Below are 24,171 nucleotides of genomic sequence, written 5' to 3'. Positions count from 1 at the left end.
ATTAGTGGGCAACCTATGGGGAAAACTGTTGCACCTCAGTTGCATAAGGCTCACTCATGCACGTGGGGCTCTGTCTAAATGGAACCTTATTTCCCTAGCTGCTCCCAGCATAAAGGATTGGCTGCCAGAAGGTACCAACACCCAGTCTAAGAAGGGTGCTCATGTAGCCAGTTCTGCTGATTGAGGCAGTATTGCAGAATATATTTCTTATAGTTAAAAGAAGAGAGGATAGTTTTGAGAAAGTTCAGTTGTTTTACATACAGAAAGGCTTAGAAGGTATTGCTGGCACCTTAAAACCTGTTAAGCACTTGCGCATTGGTACCCTGTTTGCTGAAACATCTAGTTCCAACAAGTCCAGGACCTCCAGGAAGCTTAATGCCTTGGGGATTATGCGATAGCAACTGAATTTCACAGCAGCTGGAACTACAGCAAAGGAGTTGTAACTTGCAGGGTTCTAGTTGACATTCCCCGAGAATAATTGAAAGCCAAATGGTCCCGGGAAGGCATTGTTGACGTGCAAAATGTTATGAAATGGGTGGATAGTGGTCTTGTAAAATCAGAGTATTCTATCCTTACTTTTAACAGCCCCGAACTACCAGAGCACGTGAATACAGGTTTCCTATGCGTAAATGTAAAATCTCATTACCCAAATCCAATGCGGTGTTTTAAATGCCAGCACTTTGGGCACACTACTCTTGGCTGTAAAGGAGAAGACATATGGGAAATGTGGTAAAGTTGCCCATGACAAAATTGGTTGCTCCTCTCCTCCGAAGTGTGTCAAATGCTCTGGGGATCACCCTGTGTGAAGCAGGGACTGCTGAGTTTTCCTTTAGGAACAGAAGATCCCGGAGATCAGAATGACAAAGCACATCCCGTATGGTGAAGCCAAGAAGTTATACAAGTCTATGCAGCCACCCACATTTGCTGCCTGCTTTTCTTCCATTCTGAAACAGCCAGTTCCGGAAACTGATGCCACTACACAAATGGAGGTTGCTACTGCCAGCACTAACACGTGCATTTGTCAATCCACTTGTACTGCTGCAGTTCCTTTGAAGCCTGCCCCTCCCCCCAGAACTTCAGAAAAGCCCCTGGTTGGTGACACGGTGGATCTTCCTGCCCCTCCAGGGGTCAAGTCTTATGCACTGCCCATCTCTGCTACAACCACTACCAGAGCCATCTCGGGGGGGAGGGGGGGGGGGGGGGAGGGAACAAAGTCAAAGGCAAAGAATCTCCCACTGAAGGAGACAGGAGGTACCTAATCTGATGATGTTGATGTCTTCCTATCTGATGTCTCTCTCAAATCTTTCTCAGAGGCAGTGGAGGTTCATGTCGAACTGGGGCAATCATCTCATCCCAAGACTGAGCCTCTAACCATTGTGGGCTCCCCTCCCAGGCAGGAAGTCAGTATGAAAGTACTACCCCCCATGACAGATGGCACCAATTATACAGTGGAACATGAATGGATTCAGGACACCGAAGCTCCGAGCACAGCAACACCCCCTGTGCTTGTGTTTACAGGAAACACAAGTAAAAACATCTGCTTCCCCTGTACTATGGGGCTATACAGTATATTGCAAGGGTGACCTGACTAGGGAAAGGGCCACAGGAGAGAACACCACTCCTCTGACCTCCCCCTGGATACTGACCTGCAAGCAGCTGCAGTTGAAATCCTGTTACAGTTTGCTCTCTTTATTTACTTCTGCTGGATGCAGTAAACTCCGGGGCTGCTGCAGAGCTTGTGGAACAACCCCCCAACCGTTTCTCCTCCTGGAAGACTTCAATCCCCATCGTGTCCTGTGGGTCTCGACCTCTACCTGTCGTTGGGGTTGAGGTTTGGTGCACCTCCTGACATCTCAAGAGCTGTGCATTCTAAACAATGGTACTCCAACTCATTTCTGTGCTGCTACTGGGTCATTCTCGGCCATTGATGTATCTCTTTGCTCTCCCACTGACTCTCTTCTCTGGGAGGTCATTGACGACCTTCATTCGAGTGACCGCTGCCCAACCTATGTTCATCTACTGGGCTGTGGACTGCTGGAACAGAAGCCACCAACTTGGATGATTGGCAGGGCTAACTGGGCGCTGTTCAGCCAGTTGGCGGCGTTTGAACACTGTGACAGCGTCCAGGAATGGGTGGACCACAGCGTGCATGTGATCCATCATGCTGCCGACCTAGCCATACCAAAGTGTTTCACTCCTCTTAGGAAGCGACCTGTATCTTGGCAGACAGAAGAGTGCCATTCAGCCATCCAGGTCAGGCATGTGGCTCTTTGAGGGTTTAAATGCCACCCGACAGTGGACAACCTCACAGCCTTTTGAATCACAAGAGTCGAGGTTCACCACATCGTGTAGGAGAGCTGAAAATGGTCATGGCAAGCGTTCCTGGACTCCATGAACTGTTCCACTTGTTCTACAAAAGTATGGGAAGCCATCCAGAGTATATCTAGTAAACACAGTCGTTTACCAGTGCTAAACAGGAGTGTCCCCAAACGACACCTGGAGACATCACTCAGTCGCTGGCCGAACATTTTGCAAATTCTACAGCCGAAGCAAGCTTGGATCTGGCAGTTAGTCGCTACCGTGCAACTGTCGAGAGAGGCAAGTTGGACTTCAGATCCAACTGTTCTGATGCCTACAACTCTCCTTTCTCCAAGTGAGAGCTCACTGTCAGATCGATTTGAACAGGAGAGTGGTGTCCCACAGGGCAGTGTTGTAAGTGTTACTCTTCTTGCCATAGCCATAAACAGTATCACATTTACAGTACAGAGTCCTGTACAATACTCCATATTTGTGGATGATATTGCTGTTTGCTATTCCTCCTGCAGTTTTGCAACAGCGAGCGACTAGTTACAACTTACAGTGCGGCAGTTAGAGGAATGGACTGCAAAGTCAGGTTTTCAGTTTTCTGTGGATAAGTGTGTGTGTGTGTGTGTGTGTGTGTGTGTGTGTGTGTGTGTGTGTTCATTTTAATCGTTCTTGTCATATTTTTAATTTGCATATGGGGGACACCATCCTATGTTTTAGAGACTCGGTGAAGTTTCTGGGCCTCATTTTTTACTCCAGATAGTCGTGGTTGTCACATTTGAGAGACGTTAAAGCCAGAAGCCTGAAAGCACTGAATATCTTAAAGTGCCTTAGCCACAGATCTTGGGGAGCAGACAGGGCACATCTCCTCCAGTTTTATACGGCTTTCATGCATTTGTGACTGGATTATGGGTGCACAGTGTATGAGTCAGCAAGGCCCTCTTATTTGCGGATCTTTGACACTGTCCACCATGAGGGGGTTCAGCTGGCCATGGGTGCTTATCGGACCAGTCCCGTACCCAACCTCTGTGCTGAGGTGGGGGAATCGCCACTTACCATCTGATTTCAGCTCCTCATGGTGCATCAGGTGTGTAAGTTCCTCGCAGCTCTGACTTCAACCGCACACGATACTGTTGCTTGTCCGCCTCTGGAGCACCTTTTCTCCAACTGTCTACAATGCAATTTGGGATCTGTGTGCAGTGTGTGCTGGAGTCACTCACTGTGGAGTCTGTATGACCCCAAACCCAGGGTTTTAACTGTCTGCCGCCCTGATTACTGGAGAGGCGCAGAGTGCTTTTAGATCTGGTGCGGTACAGGAGAGAAAGAACTGCAGCTTCTGTTTTTAATGTGGTATTTTCTGACATTTTACCTTAGCACCATGCCTGTCACACTGTTTTTATAGATGGGTCGAAACAGGGATTTTGTTGGTTGCTATGTTGTTTTCACAGATCATGTCCTCAAGGTTTGACTGCCACAAGCCTTTGACTGTCTTTGATGCAGAATTGTATGCAGTCTTGCAGGCACTGGAGCAGATGAGACTTTCTTAAAGTGCTAAATTTATTGTCCGTTCCAATTCTCTGAGTGCCATTCACTCTCTGAAACATTTGTACCCAGCAGATAAAATAGTCCAGACTATCCAGGAGATCGAGAGTCTTGCGTCAGTGGGAGGATAAGTAACTGGAAGTTACCGACAATAAGCTCCGTGTCGTAAAGCCCACAAATAGGCTGTGGCATACCTCCTTCCAGTCATGTTGACAGGACGAGGTCCTCCTCACTCACCTTCGCATAGGCCACAGCCCTATGACATTCGTATTTTGGCCCCAGTGAGCGGACCCTCCAGCATGTAGTACTTGTGGCGTACAGATCACTGTATGCCACAAGTGGACTGCATTTTATTTTCTGACCAGCTTTCCATGGCTGATTTGCCGATGGATCTACAGCGTATTTTAGGTAACGATCAAACGAATGTGGTTCAAGTTTTATAGTTTTGTAAATTGTCCAACATTTTTAACAAGATTTTAGGAAGATGATTTCAGTGTGTTCGTGGGAGACTGGCTTGCCCATATCTTACCCAAGTGGCCAGCCACTGACACTTCCCTGTGCCTTCCTTTTAGTTCCTTTGTCATTTTACTTGTGGTTTAGTCTCCTGTATATCATCTTTTGATACCATTTGATGTGAGTGCTGATCTTGTGTTGCCCATATTCTACAATGCTGCATATTAACGTGTCATAGGAGATGGAAATGGGCTTTGTCTGTCCACAGAATGTTCCAGTCATTCATTGTCCACTTCCATGTGAGCAAGAAATTTGAGAGCGAACGTTTGTCTTGCTGGCAGGTCAGCAGGAAGCAGCTCCAGAACATGGATGTTTTGTAGGATCGTATGCACTGTGCATGCAGGCACGTTCAGCATTCGGACAAATCCTTGTGTGCTGAATGTTTGAACACCACTGCTCGACCCTTCCTGCAACACTGTGGCCACATTTTTGACAGACATCACATCAAGTGCTTTCGTCCATCTACCACATTGCACTTCAAATGAAGCGGTCTTTTTGAATTATGTAATCCTTTGGTCCAAACCCTTAGCAGACAATGGATCAATGCCTTTTTTCCATATCCTCAAGTGTCTATTACTTCTGTAGGGCTACTGGTGCACAGTCATTGACCTTACAAAAGAGCTTTACTAGCAGCATGTGATCCTTCATGGAGACAGTCATGTTGGGCATCACAGTTGGAGACTCGAACAGCCATGTGCTCCGCGTCTGATGGTGTGCATATTCTGATGCTTACAATGCCACCTATTAGTCCAATTTTTGTTAGTTGATTTCCCCATGATGTTTCCCCCTGCATCAATAATATGATTTTCAAATTTGACATCATTCTGAGCTGTGGTTCTCTTTCTACATTGTTTTGAAATTTGTACTGTAATTATGGACACTCTGTATGTGTAATGTAAAATTGATACAGCAGTAAAGCAGAAAAGTAATGGAATAATAGTAGGTAACAGGTGTTAAGAATATTTTGCCAGTAAGGGAAAACAGATAACGGTAGAAGTGCCCAGAAAATGTTCTCTGGAGTAGTGCATCATTGCACGCGAATCAGAATGTTATAGACTGCTGAAAAGAGGATATCGATTTATTTATTGATAGGAACAGCTTAAATAATAATCAATATAATAGAGGGAAACATTCCACGTGGGAAAAATATATGTAAAAACAAAGATGATGTGACTTACCGAACGAAAGCGCTGGCAGGTCGATAGACACACAAACAAACACAAACACACACACAAAATTCAAGCTTTTGCAACAAACTGTTGCCTCATCAGGAAAGAGGGGAAGGAGAGGGAAAGACGAAAGGATGTGGGTTTTAAGGGAGAGGGTAAGGAGTCATTCCAATCCCGGGAGCGGAAAGACTTACCTTAGGGGGGAAAAAAGGACAGGTATACACTCGCACACACACACATATCCATCCACACATATACAGACACAAGCAGACATATTTAAAGACAAAGGGTTTGGGCCCAAACCCTTTGTCTTTAAATATGTCTGCTTGTGTCTGTATATGTGTGGATGGATATGTGTGTGTGTGCGAGTGTATACCTGTCCTTTTTTCCCCCCTAAGGTAAGTCTTTCCGCTCCCGGGATTGGAATGACTCCTTACCCTCTCCCTTAAAACCCACATCCTTTCGTCTTTCCCTCTCCTTCCCCTCTTTCCTGATGAGGCAACAGTTTGTTGCAAAAGCTTGAATTTTGTGTGTGCGTTTGTGTTTGTTTGTGTGTCTATCGACCTGCCAGCGCTTTCGTTCGGTAAGTCACATCATCTTTGTTTTTAAATAATAATCAGTTGGATTAACTATATTGTGATAAACGTATGTGTTCAGTCGACTGCAAAAAATAGAAATCCAAGAAAGCAAGATATATAGACTATGATGAAGAATGAGACTTGCCAGTATGGTTCACCAGTTAGATACTTGATGCATATACTGGATAACCTTCCTTGTGCAATTAACTGTACCTCTGTAGCAAGCATGTACAACGCTAAGGGCACACTGACACTACTGTTTCTGAAAACTTGTGTTACAGTGTATGACAGTACCCACTGCATTACTCTTCCAGTTGATGCACTGGTTCGGGATTCAAATCACTCAACTTGTTCATCACAGTCTAAATTGCGACTGGCTCAACTAAAATGCCAAAAGAGCCAAATAAAAAAGCCAGAGAAAAATGTTTCACTCAGAAATATAGATTATATTCATTACTGATTCCAAGTGCCTGCTTTTAATAGCCATAAGAAATTTAGTGAGTGAGGGGATAGCCACTTCTTATCACCTTAAGCTATTCCTATAAACAGGTTGTAACTGGTATACCAGGTCCAATTTTTTTAATCACTGTTTGATCAGTGTAGAAAAACATATATTTTCGAGTAGATCCTTGCAATAAAAGTGAACATGTAAATTTTCTGAAGTTGTGCCTGTATTTTAAACATTTTGGGATTCTCACCTCATAACAGCCATTTTTAGTATCTCTTGACAACAATTTTTGCAATAGCTGGCAATTAACAGTGAAAATATGCAGACAGTAGCTGTGGTCTCCTAAAATTTACAAGGAGGGTGAGATGATGTCAGCGGTTACCGTGAATGGTTCACAGTAGTTTGCTAAAAAGTTTGAAGGGGATGTTTTAGAGGACTTGCAACTGTTTAATTTGGGATAGTAAAAATAATGAATCTTGGAGGTCCGTATATTATAACAATTTGCTGTTATTGTTCTCCGAAAGCCAACATTTCCCTGTTGGTAGACATGAACTGAAGGTGGCAATTCTCTTGTGACTATAGTGATGTTGCACTTCTGTCTTGTGGAGCTACTATGTAGCAAATGCACATGTCGTGAGACTGGGATCACTGACAACCATGATCGTGCTAGCATGTAATTGTCAATCCTGTCAAAGAGCATCAAGTGCTACGGGATTTTGATGGTTTGTCTCAGTTTGCATTTTGTATCCATGGCTTTTGGCAAACACGTAGGCCTCTGAGAACTCCACAGGCGATTCGAAACAAATGAATTGGCCTCTTTATGTACAAAGAATCCCCTGTTCCTCAGAATCAGAAATTCTGATGCCCTGTTTTTTATTTAACATTTTGACTTTAAGTGACTGAACAACTTAACTAAGTATTGAGTTATTATCTCTACTAATTCCAGTGCATATATTCCACGAAAGAATTTTAGAGAACAGATGTAAGATCACAAAAGTTCTCAGACAGCATGTAAGCCCATCAGTTTTAACACACGACATTGTATTAAAGTAAAACTTTAAAGCAAACAAAAATAATAAAGTTAAGATTATACGAGGGTCGAATGAAAAGTAATGCCTCCACCTTCAATAATTGGGTTTGGGTGGGAATATTTTAATAAATCAAATGCAGAAATAATTCGTAGAATGTGATCTTTAATCACCAATATTCACTTTTCCACATAATGGCCAGCCAATTGGATACATTTCTGCCAATGATGAACAAGTTTTCTGAAGCAGCTGGCAGCTTTCCCTAAACGTAGATAAATGTAATATAATGCGCATACATAGGGGCAGAAATCCATTCCAGTACGATTATGCCATAGGTGGTAAATCATTGGAAGCGGTAACGACCGTAAAATACTTAGGAGTTACTATCCGGAGCGATCTGAAGTGGAATGATCACATAAAACAAATAGTGGGAAAAGCAGGCGCCAGGTTGAGATTCATAGGAAGAATTCTAAGAAAATGTGACTCATCGACGAAAGAAGTAGCTTACAAAACGCTTGTTCGTCCGATTCTTGAGTATTGCTCATCAGTATGGGACCCTTACCAGGTTGGATTAATAGAAGAGATAGACATGATCCAGCGAAAAGCAGCGCGATTCGTCATGGGGACATTTAGTCAGCGCGAGAGCGTTACGGAGATGCTGAACAAGCTCCAGTGGCGGACACTTCAAGAAAGGCGTTACGCAATACGGAGAGGTTTATTATCGAAATTACGAGAGAGCACATTCCGGGAAGAGATGGGCAACATATTACTACCGCCCACATATATCTCGCGTAATGATCACAACGAAAAGATCCGAGAAATTAGAGCAAATACGGAGACTTACAAGCAGTCGTTCTTCCCACGCACAATTCGTGAATGGAACAGGGAAGGGGGGATCAGATAGTGGTACAATAAGTACCCTCCGCCACACACCGTAAGGTGGCTCGCGGAGTATAGATGTAGATGTAGATGTAGATGGAAGAAGTCGACACTCTGTTTCTGAAACCTCAGTTTCACAGTTCTCTCAATGTCTTCATCAGAAGCATAATGATGTCACATGATTGAATGGAGAAAGGCGTAACCTTCATTCTCGTAACGCGAGAGGAGTTCCTGGCAAATTTCAAGTCTGTGCACTTTCATTTTGGGAGTCAGCATCTGGGATACCCATCATGCGCAATCTTTCGATAGACAAGCAAAGCAATAATGTGACCCACACCTTCTTGTGGAATGCTGATTGTGCTTGCAGTTTCTCTCTGAGTGATACGATGATCGTCCTGAATCAATCTGTCAACATTTTGCTTGTGAAACTCAGTGGCTGCTGTCACAGGACGTCCAACTCTTTGTTCGTCACGCAGGTCAGATGTTCCTGCATCAACATCGTTAAACTTCTCGCCCAACAACATACAGTACTCACATCAACACAATCACCATGAACTGCTTTCGATCTCTGATGAATCTCCTTTGGGGTGACACGTTCTGCTGTCAAGAATTCAATGACAGCACATTGCTTCAATCACATTGACAGACGTTCTGCGCAGGGTTCCATACTTTACACTGTAACAACACAACTGTTCAATGCTAAGGCTTCCTGCCAACTGTGGAGAAGAGGCTACGGAACAAGCCAGTACCTGCCGCATACCAATGCTGCCAGCTGTTGAAGAGTTATGAAGGTGGAGGCATTACTTTTCAGTCAACCCTCGTCTAATAAGGTGTGTCATAAGACTGATGAGTACGTGTGAGAACACCAGTGCAGAGGCTATGAATGTAATCCATGGTCAGTACCAAAAATGTGTACTTGCGCTTTTAATGACCTGACTTTCAGCAAAGATTCAGTGAAAAGTGTCAGTGGTATATGTATTTCAATAAATTGTTGAGAAAGTCATTACACTTCTCAGATGAAAACCAATACAGTACGTAGTGGGACACTATCTAGTAAAGAAACTGCTGTCATAATACTTATTCACTATTAATACCTAAATATTTTACTTGGGTATTAGTAGAATTTATTTTACTGTCATTATTTGAAAATTTGTAGTATATAGTGAAGTTTCGTACCTATTTATATTTAGCAATAAAATACATATATTAAATTACATTTAATAATTATACCAATACTTTTGCAGCATATATGCCAGTTCCTAATACTGGTTCCAGTGGACCACCTCCACGGGCAACGCCTTATCCTCCTTATCCTACTGGCACACCATATCAACCTCCTACCTCAACACCGTATCCTCCATACCCTACATCTTATCCTTCCAACCAACCAGGTTTTCCACCATATCCTCCACTATATCAGAGCAACAACCAGGCTGGGTATCGTGGATACCCTCCATACCCAACACAGAACCAAACGGTGAGCATAAAAATAAAATCAAACTTGAGATGTCCTCACACGATGTCTTTTTCTGTTAAACTTGTATATGTGCTTGAAGTCTTTAGCAGCACAGGGTAGGCATGTGTTTAACAGATGCAGCTTTTGCCAAAAATAGAAGGCATATGTCAAAGTGCATAGCTTCTTGTCCTCAGTGGACATCTTGTAAGCTCATATTATTTATTAAAGGCTTGTCTGTTTCACAGTGTTTTGTTCTCTCTTTCTATTTGAAATGTCTGGCAACAATAATGCACATTGTTGTCCTTAGAAGATCACGAGATTGTTTTGGAAGTGCAGTTCAAAAGATTATCTTAGTAAAAGTATGAGAGCAGCCTACAAACTAAGAAATTTAAACTCGTAACAGACTGAGATACCCTTTGTAAAATGAAATACAATCTCTGACATGAAAATAGGTGGCATTGGCAACAAATTTCCGGGTTTGTTTGTGCGAATCAGTTGTCTCCAAAATGTCATAACATTTACAATTTTAGAGCAGTCCCCAAAAGTATGTAAGTAATTTTGTTCACCTAATTTTATACATAAAAATTACTGTTGCAAAACAATTTCAGTGTGCAGTAAAGGTAACAAAATACAATTGAAATTTGTTGTCATTTAGAATATCTCTTGTGGATATTGCAGTTTTGTCAAGGATTCAAAGATATGTTTTGTTTTCAGTCACAAAATTTATTAGCTAATAGTTGCATACAAATCATGTTTTCAGGTAACAAGTCCTTATTGCCTGCTTTATCTCTGCTGAAACTGCATTAAACATAACCTTACCTTGCATAAAGATAACTTTGTTAGTTTTACAAGTACAATGTGAAAATCTTGTGGTAACAGTTGATTTCAATTCCAAGAGCTCTGAGGCAACATCTGGGCACTATTGTGCATATGCATTCAAGCACTAGTGATAGTTGCACTTGTATTCCCTTGCATCTGTACGTGCACTTGAGGAAACGGACATCGTGTAGACGTACTTGTAGGTTAAAGTCATATTGTTATGCATACTGTGTCGTTTCAATAAGACACTGTGGAAAATAGTGCATCTTGTTGGAACCTTATATCAATGCCAAGACCAACCCAGCTATTGTAGACTTCATGTGTTGCAGTCTGACATACTAAACCTTGGAACGGACCATACAGTGTCAATAGCATCAGAAGGAAAATTCAGTTGAGGTAGTTGTAAAATTATGAGGAGACAGAATGGCTGGCTATATCTACATACCTTCAGGAGGCAGAATTACAGTATGCCAAGAGGTAGACTTTAGATAATGAACCTACGACTTTTGGAAGCGTAGGTTCTTCTCTTGGGGAGGAAAGAGGAATAGGTTGGGAAGGATGGGCAGGTCAATGCATTTCCCCAGGATAAAAGAGACCTCCAGGTATAAGGATGTTCCAGCCAAACCTGGGTAACTAGACAGTTAATAATTCCTTAATCCACTCATGTTGGTTTGAGAACACCATGACTGTTTTCAGAAATACTGTCTCAGTGCTAGTCTTGTGCATTAGTCATGGTGAATTTAACTATTCTTTCTTGTGGTTTTTTAATGAACTCTTAACCACTGCCTTCTTGTTACATATTGTGAGACCTGAGACCTTAAAACATACAATAAATTTTCTGTAAACATAGCTTATTAGTTCACAAATTGTGTACACAACTGTGTTTAACATGTCATTTTAACACAAAGAGGTAAACAATTCTAAAGTTAATCAGTTCATTGATGCAGACATATTGTTATAGATAGGTTTAACTGATTGGGGCTGTACTTGTTGTTAACAGGCCTTTTATAATCTCAGAAAATACTCTTACCCATTGTACTCATTACAAGCATGTGCTAGACACACCCACTTTCAGCCAAAATTGAGGCCATGTTATGTTTTTCATGTTTTCCCATTTGTCTATCTGAAAAACTAAATCAGCATCCCTCCACATATGAACAAGATGTTGAGTGCAGAAAAGTTACTTACTACATTATCCATCACATATCTTGGACATAAGATATTATAGTAAATAAAGGAAGGGAAAAGCAACCATTCTTCTGTAGTGGACTGATGTGTGGAGCATAGAAATATATAACAGGAAAACACTTTTCATACTAGCTATTGAGCTCTTGCTCCTTGTGTTCTCTTGTAAGAGTACACGCAACCACACAGACATCTAAACGCACACTCCTGTGACCACTGCCACAATAAGATGCACTATGTTTTCACTTTATGCTACAGAATGACTGAAGTGTTTATTAAGTTAAATTCTGTTAATTTTTTGCCATTCTTTCTGTTCTCTAAATATTCCTTGTATGTGTAACATTTGTATTTTAGAGGTACAAGTTTAGTGTAGTTTTCTAAGTTTAGTGTAGTTTTCTCCCATGATTATAAATGCTACTTGTGTCCTTAATATGTGTAACATATTGGTAGATGTCTTCACTTGATGCAGTTAGAATCGCCATCCGAAGCGTCAGGTCTTCAGAGTGAGTCCAGTGACTGTTTTTGGTTATTATTATTATGACAGTTTTTATAGTGTGAAAATTGTGTCAACTTCCCGTGTATTAGATACCAAAAAATGATTCCAAAACTAAGTACTGAATGTGTGTCAAACTTATATGCAGTTTCTGCTAAAAACTAATGACGGGGCTCTACAAGTGGATGACTTTTTCCGTACTATCTTTTTGTGTGTGCATTCCACTTCATGTGACTATCAATATTCATCCCTAAAATGTTGCACTTGCTATACAGTGTATGGATTTATCATTTAAATTTAGTGTTACATAATCATTTTCCATTTTTAGGAAGAAATTCATTTTGCTTATTTTCTTTACGTTGAATGTTATTTTATTATACAAACTGACCAACTGTAAATTTTCTCAAGGGCTTAATTTATTTTCTCTGCCAGCAGCTCCAGTATTTAGCCTGTTGCTGTTCTATGCTAACAGGATGGTATGGAAATTCATTAATATACAGGGTATCCCAAAAAGAATGACTCGATTTTAAATAGAATTATTTGTGAGGAAGAAGGGCTTAACACCAAGAAATTGCATACTAAATTACTTAGAAAAGACAGAAGTTTATAAAAATCCATCATAAATGTTCAATATGTCCTCCACTGGCTGCAAGGACAACATCTAGCCAATAGCCAAATTCATCCCAGACTGAGCGTAAGGTGTCTTTTGTCACTGAAGCTACAGCAGCTGATAATTTGGTTTTTAGTTTATCAGTGTCATGAGGTAAGGGAGGAACGTACACACATTGTTTAACATATCCCCACAGGAAGAAATCACATGGTGTTAAGCCAGGGGACCTTGGAGGCCAATAGTGTAAAGCCTGGTCTTCCACTCCTGTACACACTATCCAACGTTGAGGCATGATGGCATTGAGGAAACTGTTGTGCCAGTGCGGTGGTGCTTCATCTTGCTGATAGATGAAATTGTCTGAGTCAAGTTGTGGGAATAAACAGTTCAGTAACATTCCTCAAAAAAGTAGGGTCCATAAACCTCGCTTTGTGAAACAGCACAAAAAAATTCACTTTTGGTGAACCACATTCGTGTTCAATTGTTTCATGAGGATTCTCGACCTCCCATATACGCACATTGACGGTGAACCTTACTGCTAATATGGAAAGTTGCCTCATCGCTGAATATCAACCGTGACATAAAAGTGTCATCTTCCATGTCCTCTAGAATAGCATTGCTAAAGTCCACTCGCTTCACTTTGTCAGTATCTCGAAGAGCGCGTACCAGTTATAATTTGTATGGTTTGAGGACTAAACGACACCGTAACACAAGTCACACTGTCATGCGCAGTAATGCAAGTTCTTGGCTAGCACAATGCGTAGTCTTGTGGGGGCTCCGCTCAAATGCTCGTTGGATTTGTTCCACTGTTTGTTCAGGAACGTGTGGCCGGCCAGGACTTTTGCTTTTACATAGGCATCCTGTTTCTTCAAACTGTTTATACCACCGTTGAATGTTCTTTGGTGATGGTGGTTTAGCACGAAATCGAATATGAAACACCCGCTGAACTGCGATCCCTGATGGAGTACGACTAAATTCAATAACACTATTCACCTTCTGTTGCGCAGACGCAATATTGCGCGAGACTGGCTGCGCTCTACAGGTCAGCACTCGTAGCGACATCCAGTGGATTTTTTCTGAAACTCTAGACCATGCCGAGTACATCTAGTGCTGTTTCAGTTATGTAGTGACATTTGTCTCAATATTATTTCAAGTTAGAATCGGGTCATTCTTTTTGGGACACCCTGTATATAAAGAACAATGTTGGTCCCAAGATACTACCCTGAAGAACTCTTCTGTTGATATATTTTGAATCCAATACTTTAAAGTTTCCCTAAAAAATTCACATCATTTGAAGCCTGTGTTACCTCTACGATCTGTGTTGTATCCTCTGCTGAGAAGTGATGAAACATGCTGTTACAACGCAACTGTTTGTTACAGTAACTAAACAAAGTACACTTCTGAGAGAGGTTGTCTTCACAACTTGATAAATGAAAACAATCTATTCTGGACAGTATCTCAAGGAGCAGACAAGAGTGTTCAGCCTTGTCCTAGGAGTGAGAAGCTCACAGGCAGCCATTGGTAAAAACAGCAAAGTGGTGCATCATGAGCGGCTGCTAGAAGTACAGCAGCAGTTGTTCTTCACAGCGAAGATGGCACAAGAAGTCGGCAGGCAGGGTCCGTTGTGCAAACTTGAAGCAGCTCTTGATCTGTCAGAGTATGGGACACATCTGGTTTTCTTTTGCATGGAGTGCAGATCTGTGTGGTAACCTGCGGAAGGATACAGTGTGGTACCACATGAGCATATGACTGGATGGATAAGATAGTGCCCAAGGATTGCTGTGCTGCCTGCTGTGACTCACACGTCACATTGTCGTGAAGCTGTACACAATACCTTGCCTTGCCTGTTTAGTAAGAACCTCATACGTGAGGCAGGGGCCGTATGTGGCCCTCTAAACTAAGATGGAAGTGTGGTGGTTGAATTATGCAGGGGGCAGTCCTGCATACATGAGTCATCTCCCCCCTCCCTCCCCCTCCTCCCTTAAAAAGAGTTGGTGCAACCAACTCAGAGAGGCATTGCACATGTGAGAGAAGGCACACCACATCCACCAGTGTTGATGTCAGTGGGAATCACTGGGCTGCCTACAGGGACAGCTGTGGTGGTGGTGGTGGTGGTGGTGGTGGTGGTGGTGGTGGCGGCAAGAGGACTAGCCATGGCAGGGTCAGGAATGAACACATTAACTAGACAGCCGGTGTCAGCACCGACATTGCTGGCAACATCAGGAGGGCTGGCTGGAACAGGGCAGGGCCGGCAGCAGAAAGACTGACAAATGGATGGATGATGTCGCAAATGGATGTTGCAATGACTTGAAGCCTAGCCAGTGCTAGCACGAGGGTCAACTGACAGAGCCAGCAACGGACGGAGTGATGAATGGATCGATGTTGTAACAGACAGATGTGATGATGATGATGATGATGATGGGGGGGGGAGTGGGGGGGGGGGGCTGGCTAGGACAGGACTGGCGACAGTAGGATGGATGGGATGGCTGGCAGCAGTGTCACCAGGGACGGTTGACAACATGAGGGTCAGCCAGGACAGGGCTGGTGACAGATGAAATGATAACAAGACTGACACTGCCACAGACAGTCTTGGTGATGACTAGAGGTCCAGCCTGGATGGGATTGGCAATGTCTAGACTGCCATAGAGCTGACATAGTTGCAGACAGGTGTGGTGATGACATTAGGGCCGGCACTGACAGGAGGTACACCCAGAGGAGGGCTGGGCACAACAGGGCTGGTGCCGAGTGGACCAGTGTGCTGATGATGAGAGAGTCGGCATCCAGTCTTCTGTAGTCCTGCTACTATGGGCTTTACCAAATTAGCTTTTAGTTTTATTATTTGACATAAACAATATGATAGTCCAAAGTCTTTTGCGGATACATCACAGCTTTCTCTGTCTATGTTTGTAATAACATGACCAACTGCTGATGGCTGAAGTTCTTGCTATCTTCATTTCACTGTTTAGCTACTGTGGTATGCTAAAACTGTCATGAACTTTTATACTGATATGTATTTATATTTATGCCTCCACATAAGATTGTCTAATTTTTTGCTTTGAAACTTTGTCCATAAACTCTGTTAATTCATCAAAATCTGGATTACTGCTAAGTGATACACACAGAATAATTTTTTTAAACCAATCTCTGTTATTTAAATATCTGATATTTTAAAATGTTTATCCTCACTAACTGTTCTGGGGTTGTCTGAATTTCAACTGTGTGTTCCTATATCCCTCACTGTTCTGGGAAGTCCTGCAATAGCAGATTACCCTCTCACATGTGAATAATACTAAATATTTGGTTTCTGTATCTCCATACCAGTGTTCTGTGGTGCATACTACTATACAGTTTAAAGGCTGAACTTCATCTTCAAGCTGATATCCTTAATTTGTTATTGCCTTCATATTTTGGTGAAGGGTTGTTGAATCTGTATAAAAACTAATGTTAATTGTCTTTTTGACATCTTTTTTCCTTCTGGTGCCTAATAAGCATGCTTCTTGGTGTAATTTAGTCTCTGTCTTTTGTTCACCTGCTTGACAATTTTCACTGTTGGAGACATTCTTTTAAGCAAGGGCATCTGTTTTCTGGATTTATCCTTAAAAAAAACCAAGTTACCTTTGCTGTATTTAACCATTTGTCTCCCAAAAGCTGATAAGCTGATGCATATTATTTCACTAATGAGCTCAACCAGCTTTTTCCCTGATAAGAAAATTAAGGTGTTAAACCTTAAGCAGCAACTGTCATGTATTACTTGTTTATTCAGTTGTGTAGAGGTCTTGCTATATACATCCTGTGAACCCCATGAAATACCATGCCAGATTTTGGCTTATTATTATTATTATTATTATTATTATTACAACATAACAGTAGAAAAAGACAAATAAGTTGAATGTGCTGGATTTCATATTTTATCACTAGTCTGACACTTCTCAAGCATCTAGGACTGCATGATGTATCGGTGGATGATTCACGCAGATTCCAGTAAAGTGACTTTGTAGTTGTTAGTGGATATATAATCATCATCAGCAGTTTCTTTGTACTAAATATTTGCACCAAATTAAAGTGTTGTCTAAATACAGCAAGGAAGTTTATGAAAGAATGTAAATAATTTAGGAGTAAAGGAGACAACTCAATAAAGAAAAGAGGTGTTGAGTGTCAACAAGCACACAAAAAGTGCTCCTGGCCCCAATCTCTGCGAAACCACTGCACCCGTATCCCTCAACAGTCTCCCATTACTCTGGTTTGCCATCCGCTCCCCCACTCCCAATTCACTGTCATAGTATGTTACACAAACTCATTGGGTCTGGTGCCCGTATATCAGTCAGGACACATTTCTATCCCCTACACCTGCTGCCTCTCCCCTTGTGCATTCCTATCCAGCTGCAATCATGGCATTTACAGACATAAGTCAGGGTTTTGGAGACAAAGAGTCTATAGCACTAGTACTCTGTGACCTTAGTAAGGCATTGTGTGTTCAGCTGTGTAGAGTAGCAGAGGTGTGTGTGTGTGTGTGTGTGTGTGTGTGTGTGTGTGTGTGTGTGTGTGTGTGTGTGTGTGTGTGTTCTCTCTCTGACCTGTTAAAGGACTTGCCCAAAAAAAAAAAGTTTTGATTCTTTTTTGTCTGCCTGTAGACAGTGCAATGCCTGTACTGTTCGATGAGTGGTCTCTTGTACTCCTACATTAATAAAGTACTCCTTTCATTGTCTCTGCAGTAGAACTGCTTTGTTTTGGAGAATAGAGTAGCTACAGTCCAACAATGGGAAGACCAGTGTGGACTGTCAACAGTATTATGAAAAGCATAGATTTTTTTGCTCGCTATAAAGATGACACTGAGTTTCAGACAGACACAATGAAAAGACTGTAACATATTGAGCTTTTGGCAGAACCCCCACTGTTCTTTCACTCCCTTTTCCATTCTTTGTTTCCCTTCTCCTCTTGTTCCTCCACTTCAACATTTGAGGTTCCTCTTTTTCTTCTTCCTCCCTGTGCGCTCCTGAATGCCGGGCCACACGCCTGACACATAATAGGTGACTGGGTAACGCATAATTCCCAGCCCCGGGATCGCAGATCGGGTTCACATGTACCCCCGGTACAGGCCAGGTCCATCCCAGGGACGGGTGATTACCTGAGCTGCAAGCTTCCCAAATTTGCCGGTTGGTCCCTCTGTCAGATGTTTGGGAGGTGTGACCTGAGGTGATGTGAACAATCACCTAAGGCGGGTGCACCCCCTTGTGAAGGGGGACCTCAGTTGGAAGGAGCGCGCCATTGGAGATGGTGGCAATCAAGGGGGATTTTCTTGCATTGAGCCAATCATCTTAACAATCAAATTCTATGAAACGTAAACGTAATGAGGTTAATGGTTCAAAGACCCTTGCCGCTGTACCATGGTTCCTCGTGGCCTCACATTCTGAAAATGGCCAGTCCTTCACCATGGTAAAACCATTTATTATTCAGAAAGGTGTTGATGTAATTGCCGGCCCTGTAAAATCCTGTTCTCTTTTACGGTATGGCACTTTGCTTTTGGAGACTACTTCTGATTCTCAAGCCCAACAACTGCTTTCCACCTCGCTTCTCCACGGCTACACTGTTCGTGTCGAGGCCCATCCGTCATTGCCATCCATCAGGTGATGGTAAAGGTGGATTCATCCTTAGTGCCCACCCACACTCTTTTTCTCACCTGTGATAGAGTGGTGCTTCCATCCAAGGTCAAAGCAGGCTATGAAATTATCACAGTTCGGCCATACATTCCAAAACCAATGCACTGCTACCAGGTCATCATTTCAACCACACTAGAATGTCTTGTCAACACCCAGCCAAATGTGTAACCTGTGGTAGGGGTGCACTCAAGGGCGATTTTCCATCTCCTCCTCCCCGCTGTATCAACTGCAATGGTGACCGTGCTGCCTCGTCTCAGGATTGTCCCGTGCATCTTGATGAGCGAGCTGTCCAAGAGATTTGGGTGAGGGAAAAAGTGCCTTACCCAGTACCTCTCAAGTTATTGACTAGTTGCTAACCCTGCGTTCTCCCGTCTGGCACTGATAGTTCTGTTCTTGTAACCCCTCGCTCCATGGAGGACGTGGCCATGCAGACATGTGACCTCAAACTCAGCTCTGAGCTTGTGAAATCACCCAGTGTCAAGGTAACATCGCTGTCCAGCTGTGCAACAAGCCATCAAACTCTCGCCTCAAGGGGCGAAGCCACCAGCTACACACCTGATAGGCCAGAAAGGACAGAAGGAGTACTCCCAAGTAGACATCTTACGTCCCTCCAGCCAAACAACACCCAACTCTTCCTTTAACCGGAAAGGCTCAAAGTAGTCCACCAAAGGCAAATGATCTTCTCCTTCGCCGACTTGAAGATCCTCTTTGACATTGTTGCCATGTGATACCGTAGCCCAGCCAGCCTCCGTGTTGCCAGTGCACACCACCAACTGTTTTTCAGTGTTGGACTCCACAGACCGTCAGCACAAGCAAGCCGATGCTTCTGTGCACCCCATGGAGCAGGGTCCTCCTGTGTCTGTGCCCTGTAGCAGCGACTCTTCAAGGGCTGTCACTCAGCAGCCACCCAGGTGACACCCCTACATCTCTTCCTCTTCATGACTCTCCTCCATTGGAACTTTCATGGCCTTCAGTCCTACAAAGAGGATTTACTGTTGCTATTAGCATTGCAGCATCCCCTTGTACTCTGCCTTCAGGAAACGAAATTGCTCCCTTACTACCGCTTTGAGCTTTCACATTTCTTCCCAGTTAGTTTTGACATTCCCCCTGAGGTCGGCATTCCATCTCATGGGGGTGTCATGCTGCTCGCACGGGATGACATTCATAGTCAACCCATCTCCCTGACAACCCATCTTCTAGCTTTTGCAGTTCGTCTTTTTCTTCCCCACCTGACCTTTTCCCTCTGTACCATTTATGTCCATCCATCATTTGATGTCACCAGGGCAGATTTCCTTCAGCTTATTGGGCTGCTACCTCCCCCATTTATGCTACTCTGTGACTTTAATGCGCATCATCCCCTTTGGGGTTCTCCCAGAACCTGTCAGAGAGGTACCCTCTTTGCTGATTTTCTTAATCAACTCAACCTCTTCTACCTTAAGATTGGAGCACCCACTTTCCTTTGCAACTCCTCACACACCTTGTCTCATTTGGACCTATCATTCTGCACTGCCCAGCTTGCCCATCATCCTGAGTGGCCTGTTCTTTCTGACACCTACTCGAGCGACCATTTCCCATGTGCTATCCATTTACTGATTCTTACCCCACCTGTGTGCACATACAAATGAGAGCTTACTAAGGCTGACTGACAGTGCTTTACTATTCCCTGGTGACCTTCAAAAAACAAGATTTCCGCAGTTGTGATGACCAGGCGGAGTATTTCACAAACATTATCCTTATTGCTGCGGAACATTCCATTCCTCACACTTTCTCTTTACCACGCCGTGTCCCAGTCCCATTGTGGACTGAGGTGTGTCGCGACATAATTCGTGCTCTCCATGTTTTTAACCATAATTCTATGATGATGAACTACATTCATTATAAATAGATGCATGCAAAGTGTCATTGCATTCTTCAGGATAGCAAAAAAGCTACTAGCTGGATTTCATGCACTAGTTCTTTTAACAGTCCCACCCCTTCCTCTGTTGTGTGGGCCAACCTCCGACGGCTCTCTGGACCAAGATCCATTCACCAATTTCTGGCCTGACAGTAGCAGACGATCTCATCGTGGACCCTATTGCTATCCCCAACACCTTGGGACGCCATTTTGCGGAAGTTTCGAGCTCTTCCCACTATCACCCTGCCTTACTCCATTGGAAACGAACAGAGGAGACTTGGGCGATACCCTTCTCTTCTCAGAATCGGGAGTGCTACAATGCCACCTTTACTATGAGGGAACTAGATCATGCTCTCAGTTCATCCCGATCCTCCGCCCCAGGCCAGATGCTGTCCAGATTCAGATGTTGCAACACCTTTCTCTTGCGGGCAAGCACTTTCTGCTTAACACGTACAACCGCATATGGGCAGAGGGCACATTTCCTGGACTTTGGCGTGAAGCCAGTGTCATACCCATACCTAAGCCTGGTAAGGACAAAAACCTTCCTTCTAGCTACTGCTCCATCTCTCTCACGAGCTGCATTTGCAAGGTGATGGAACGTATGATTCATGCCCAGCTGGTATGGTGGCTCGAGTCTCGCAGTTTACTAACAAATGCAGTGTGGATTTCGAGCACATCATTCTGCAGTTTACCATCTTGTTACTTTGTCCACCCATGTTATGAATGATTTTCTGCAGAAATCCCAGACTGTGGCAATATTTTTCGATTTGGAGAAGGCCTACGACACCTGCTGGAGAACTGATATCCTCCTTACTCTTTAAATGTGGGATTTCTGTGGCAGCCTGCCCTGTTTCCTTCAGGAATTTTTAAAAGACCAAGTTTTCAAGGTGTGTGTGGGTTGAAACTTATCAGACACCTTTATCTAGGAAAACAGTGTGCCTCAGGGTTCCGTCCTGAGCGGTGTCCTCTTTGCTATCACCACTAACCCTATATGGCGTGTCTCCCACCAGGCATCTCTGGCTCCCTTTTTGTTATTGATTTTGCCATCTATTGATGTTTCCCACCGACCTGTCTCACTGAGCGGCATCTTCAGTGATGTCTAGATCATCTTTACTCCTGGAACATGAACAATGGCTTTTGTTTTTCCACTGCAAAACCGTCTGAATGAATTTCTGGTGGCGCAATTTACTTCTCCCACCATCTTTACATCTTGGGCTTGTTGCCCTTCCATTTGTTGAAACTATGAAATTTCTGGGGCTCATGCTCGATAGTAAACTCTCTTGGTTCTCCCATGTGTCTTGCCTGGCAGCCCGCTGTACGCAGTTACTCAATGTCCTACATGTCCTTAATGGTACTTCCTGGGGTGCCGATCGAACCACCCTCCTCCATTTGAACCAGTCCCTTGTCCATTCGAAACTTAAGTATGGGTGCTTTGTTTGTGCGTTTTCCCGTCCATCCCTCTTACGCCGTCTCAACACTATCCACCATCGTGCCATCCGTTTGACCACTGGCGCCTTTTACAATAGCCCAGTTGAGAGCCTGTATGCTGAAGCTGCTGAACTACCACTGTCCTACCGCCGTGAGTTTCTCTTCACCAGGTATGCATACCGTTCGTCTGCCATGCGTGGCCACCCATTTTATGCTGCCTCCTTCAATGATTCCTTTGATCGCCAGTATGGGGCGTGTCCCTCTTCTCTGTTACCTCCTGGAGTCCGCTTTCGGCACTTGCTACGGCAACTTAACTTCACACTACCTGTAACTTTCCTGGTGGGTGTGAACCCTCCACCACCTTGGCTTCGTGAAGCAGCCCATGTTAACCTCAGCTTTCATTCCTTCCTAAAGACACTACTCCAGCCTCACTCTATCACCTTCAGTGTCATTACCTTCGCAAGGAACTTCCCATTACAACCTTTGTACACACTGATGGCTCTTGGACTGACCCTGGGGTCGTGTGTGGCTTCGTCTTTGGCACCCATGTCTTTGGATATCAGCTTCCAGCACACTGCTCAGTATTTACAGCTGAGCTCTTCACCCTGTATCAGGCCTTGGAGTACATCCAATGACACAGACTTCTCAATTGCATCCTCTGCTCAGACTCACTCAATGCCCTTCAAAGCCTATTTGCATTGTACACTGCCCATCCCTTAGTGCAGCGGGTCCAGGAAAACTGTCACTTGCTTCACTCTTGGTGGAGCCACTGTGATGTTTATGTGGATTCCTTGTCATGTCAGTCTGCCAGGAAACGAGGCTGCTGATGCTGGTGCCAAGGCTGCAGTCCTTATACCTCAGCCCGTTTGTTCCTGTATTCCCTCCAATGATCCCTGTGTTGCTGTTTGTCATAGGTGGTAACCCCTTGGCATCACTAATGGTCCTCCCTGCACAGGAATAAGCTCCAGCTTATTAAGCGGCTCCCAGCAGCTTGGAAGACCTCCTCTCCACGCTCCCATCGGGAGGAGGTCATTTTAACTAGGCTGCGTATTGGGCACTGCCTTTTTAACCATCGTCATTTGATAAGTGGCACTATTCCACCACTTTTTACACCTTGTGCCCAAGTTTTAACTGTCTGCCACTTCCTGACAAAATGCTCATTTTTTAACTGTTTATGTCCACGCTTGGGTTTGCCGTCTTGAGTTATTGACCATTTTAGCAAATGAGATGCGGGCTGTCAACCATGTTTTACTTTTTATCTGCCAAAGCAAAATGGCGAAGGCCATTTAATTTCTAGTTTTGGACCTCCATTTCTGTATAGTCTCTTTTAGCCCCTTCTCCATGTCCCTGTATTTAGCTGTCTTCTCTTATGCCAATTGGGACTGATGTATAGCCATTTTTTTAACTCCTCTCTGTCTTCGTGTTCTATAGTTTTGACTTGGGCACATTTGACCGCAGTTGTTTTTTGTACCTAAAGCAAAACAAAACCAACTAATTGTTAGTGGATATTGTGGTCCAGATTACAGTTATGTCTTCAAACCATCTGTTGATTCTGCTGTTACTTCTCCATTATGGAGGAATAGTGTTTGCATTTGCCATGATATACCAGTCCCATAAATCCTGAATCCTGAAATCCTCTCACAACGAAAGCTTATTCTCTTCTACTTTTTCCTCCAGTTGTTCGTGTAGTAAAGGGTCCTGAAGATCTTTTACGTACACTATTCCCTATATCAGTTGCTCACTATGTGATACATGTTATGTTAAATACCACTGCTATTAAGCCGGTGCTTATTTTAGAGTTGTCAGTAACAGTTTTTCTGGTAATTGTATTTTTCTTTCCAGAAATGGACAATTTTCATTATGTTCAATATGTTCTTCACTTTTGTATCCATCCATCCACCCATCAGTTCATTCATTCCAATGTCATACAGCCTGCCAGTTCCAAGTTCTCCAATTTTCATGGAGAATCATACCTGTACATAGGCTAATATTAGGATGGAGTCGACGCTCCCAAAGGCATTTTAAAACCACTGTCAGCTCTCTCTAGGGAGGAATCCATCTACCTCTTCTGTCTGCATACTGGACTCGCATTCGGGAGGATGATGGTTCAATCCCGCATCTGGCCATCCTGATTTAGGGTTTTCATGATTTCCCTAAATCGCTCCAGGTAA

The 24,171-nt window shown here is 43.4% G+C and overlaps 1 protein-coding gene across 3 annotated transcripts in view; it reads left to right on the top strand.

Annotated features, from left to right (window-relative positions):
- Window positions 1-24,171, top strand: part of LOC126255978 (tumor susceptibility gene 101 protein) — a 177,506-nt gene that overhangs the window by 97,281 nt on the left and 56,054 nt on the right. For all 3 annotated transcript variants that reach the window (XM_049955444.1, XM_049955446.1, XM_049955445.1), the window contains one exon: window positions 9,706-9,938. In XM_049955444.1, coding sequence (XP_049811401.1) covers window positions 9,706-9,938 — 233 coding nt within the window. The remainder of the gene's footprint in view (window positions 1-9,705; window positions 9,939-24,171) is intronic.

Source organism: Schistocerca nitens, chromosome 1 (genome assembly GCF_023898315.1).
Source record: "Schistocerca nitens isolate TAMUIC-IGC-003100 chromosome 1, iqSchNite1.1, whole genome shotgun sequence".
Lineage (NCBI taxonomy): Eukaryota > Metazoa > Arthropoda > Insecta > Orthoptera > Acrididae > Schistocerca > Schistocerca nitens.
The sequence above is the reverse complement of the archived record's forward strand: the minus strand, read 5'-3'. Positions and strand labels throughout refer to the sequence as shown.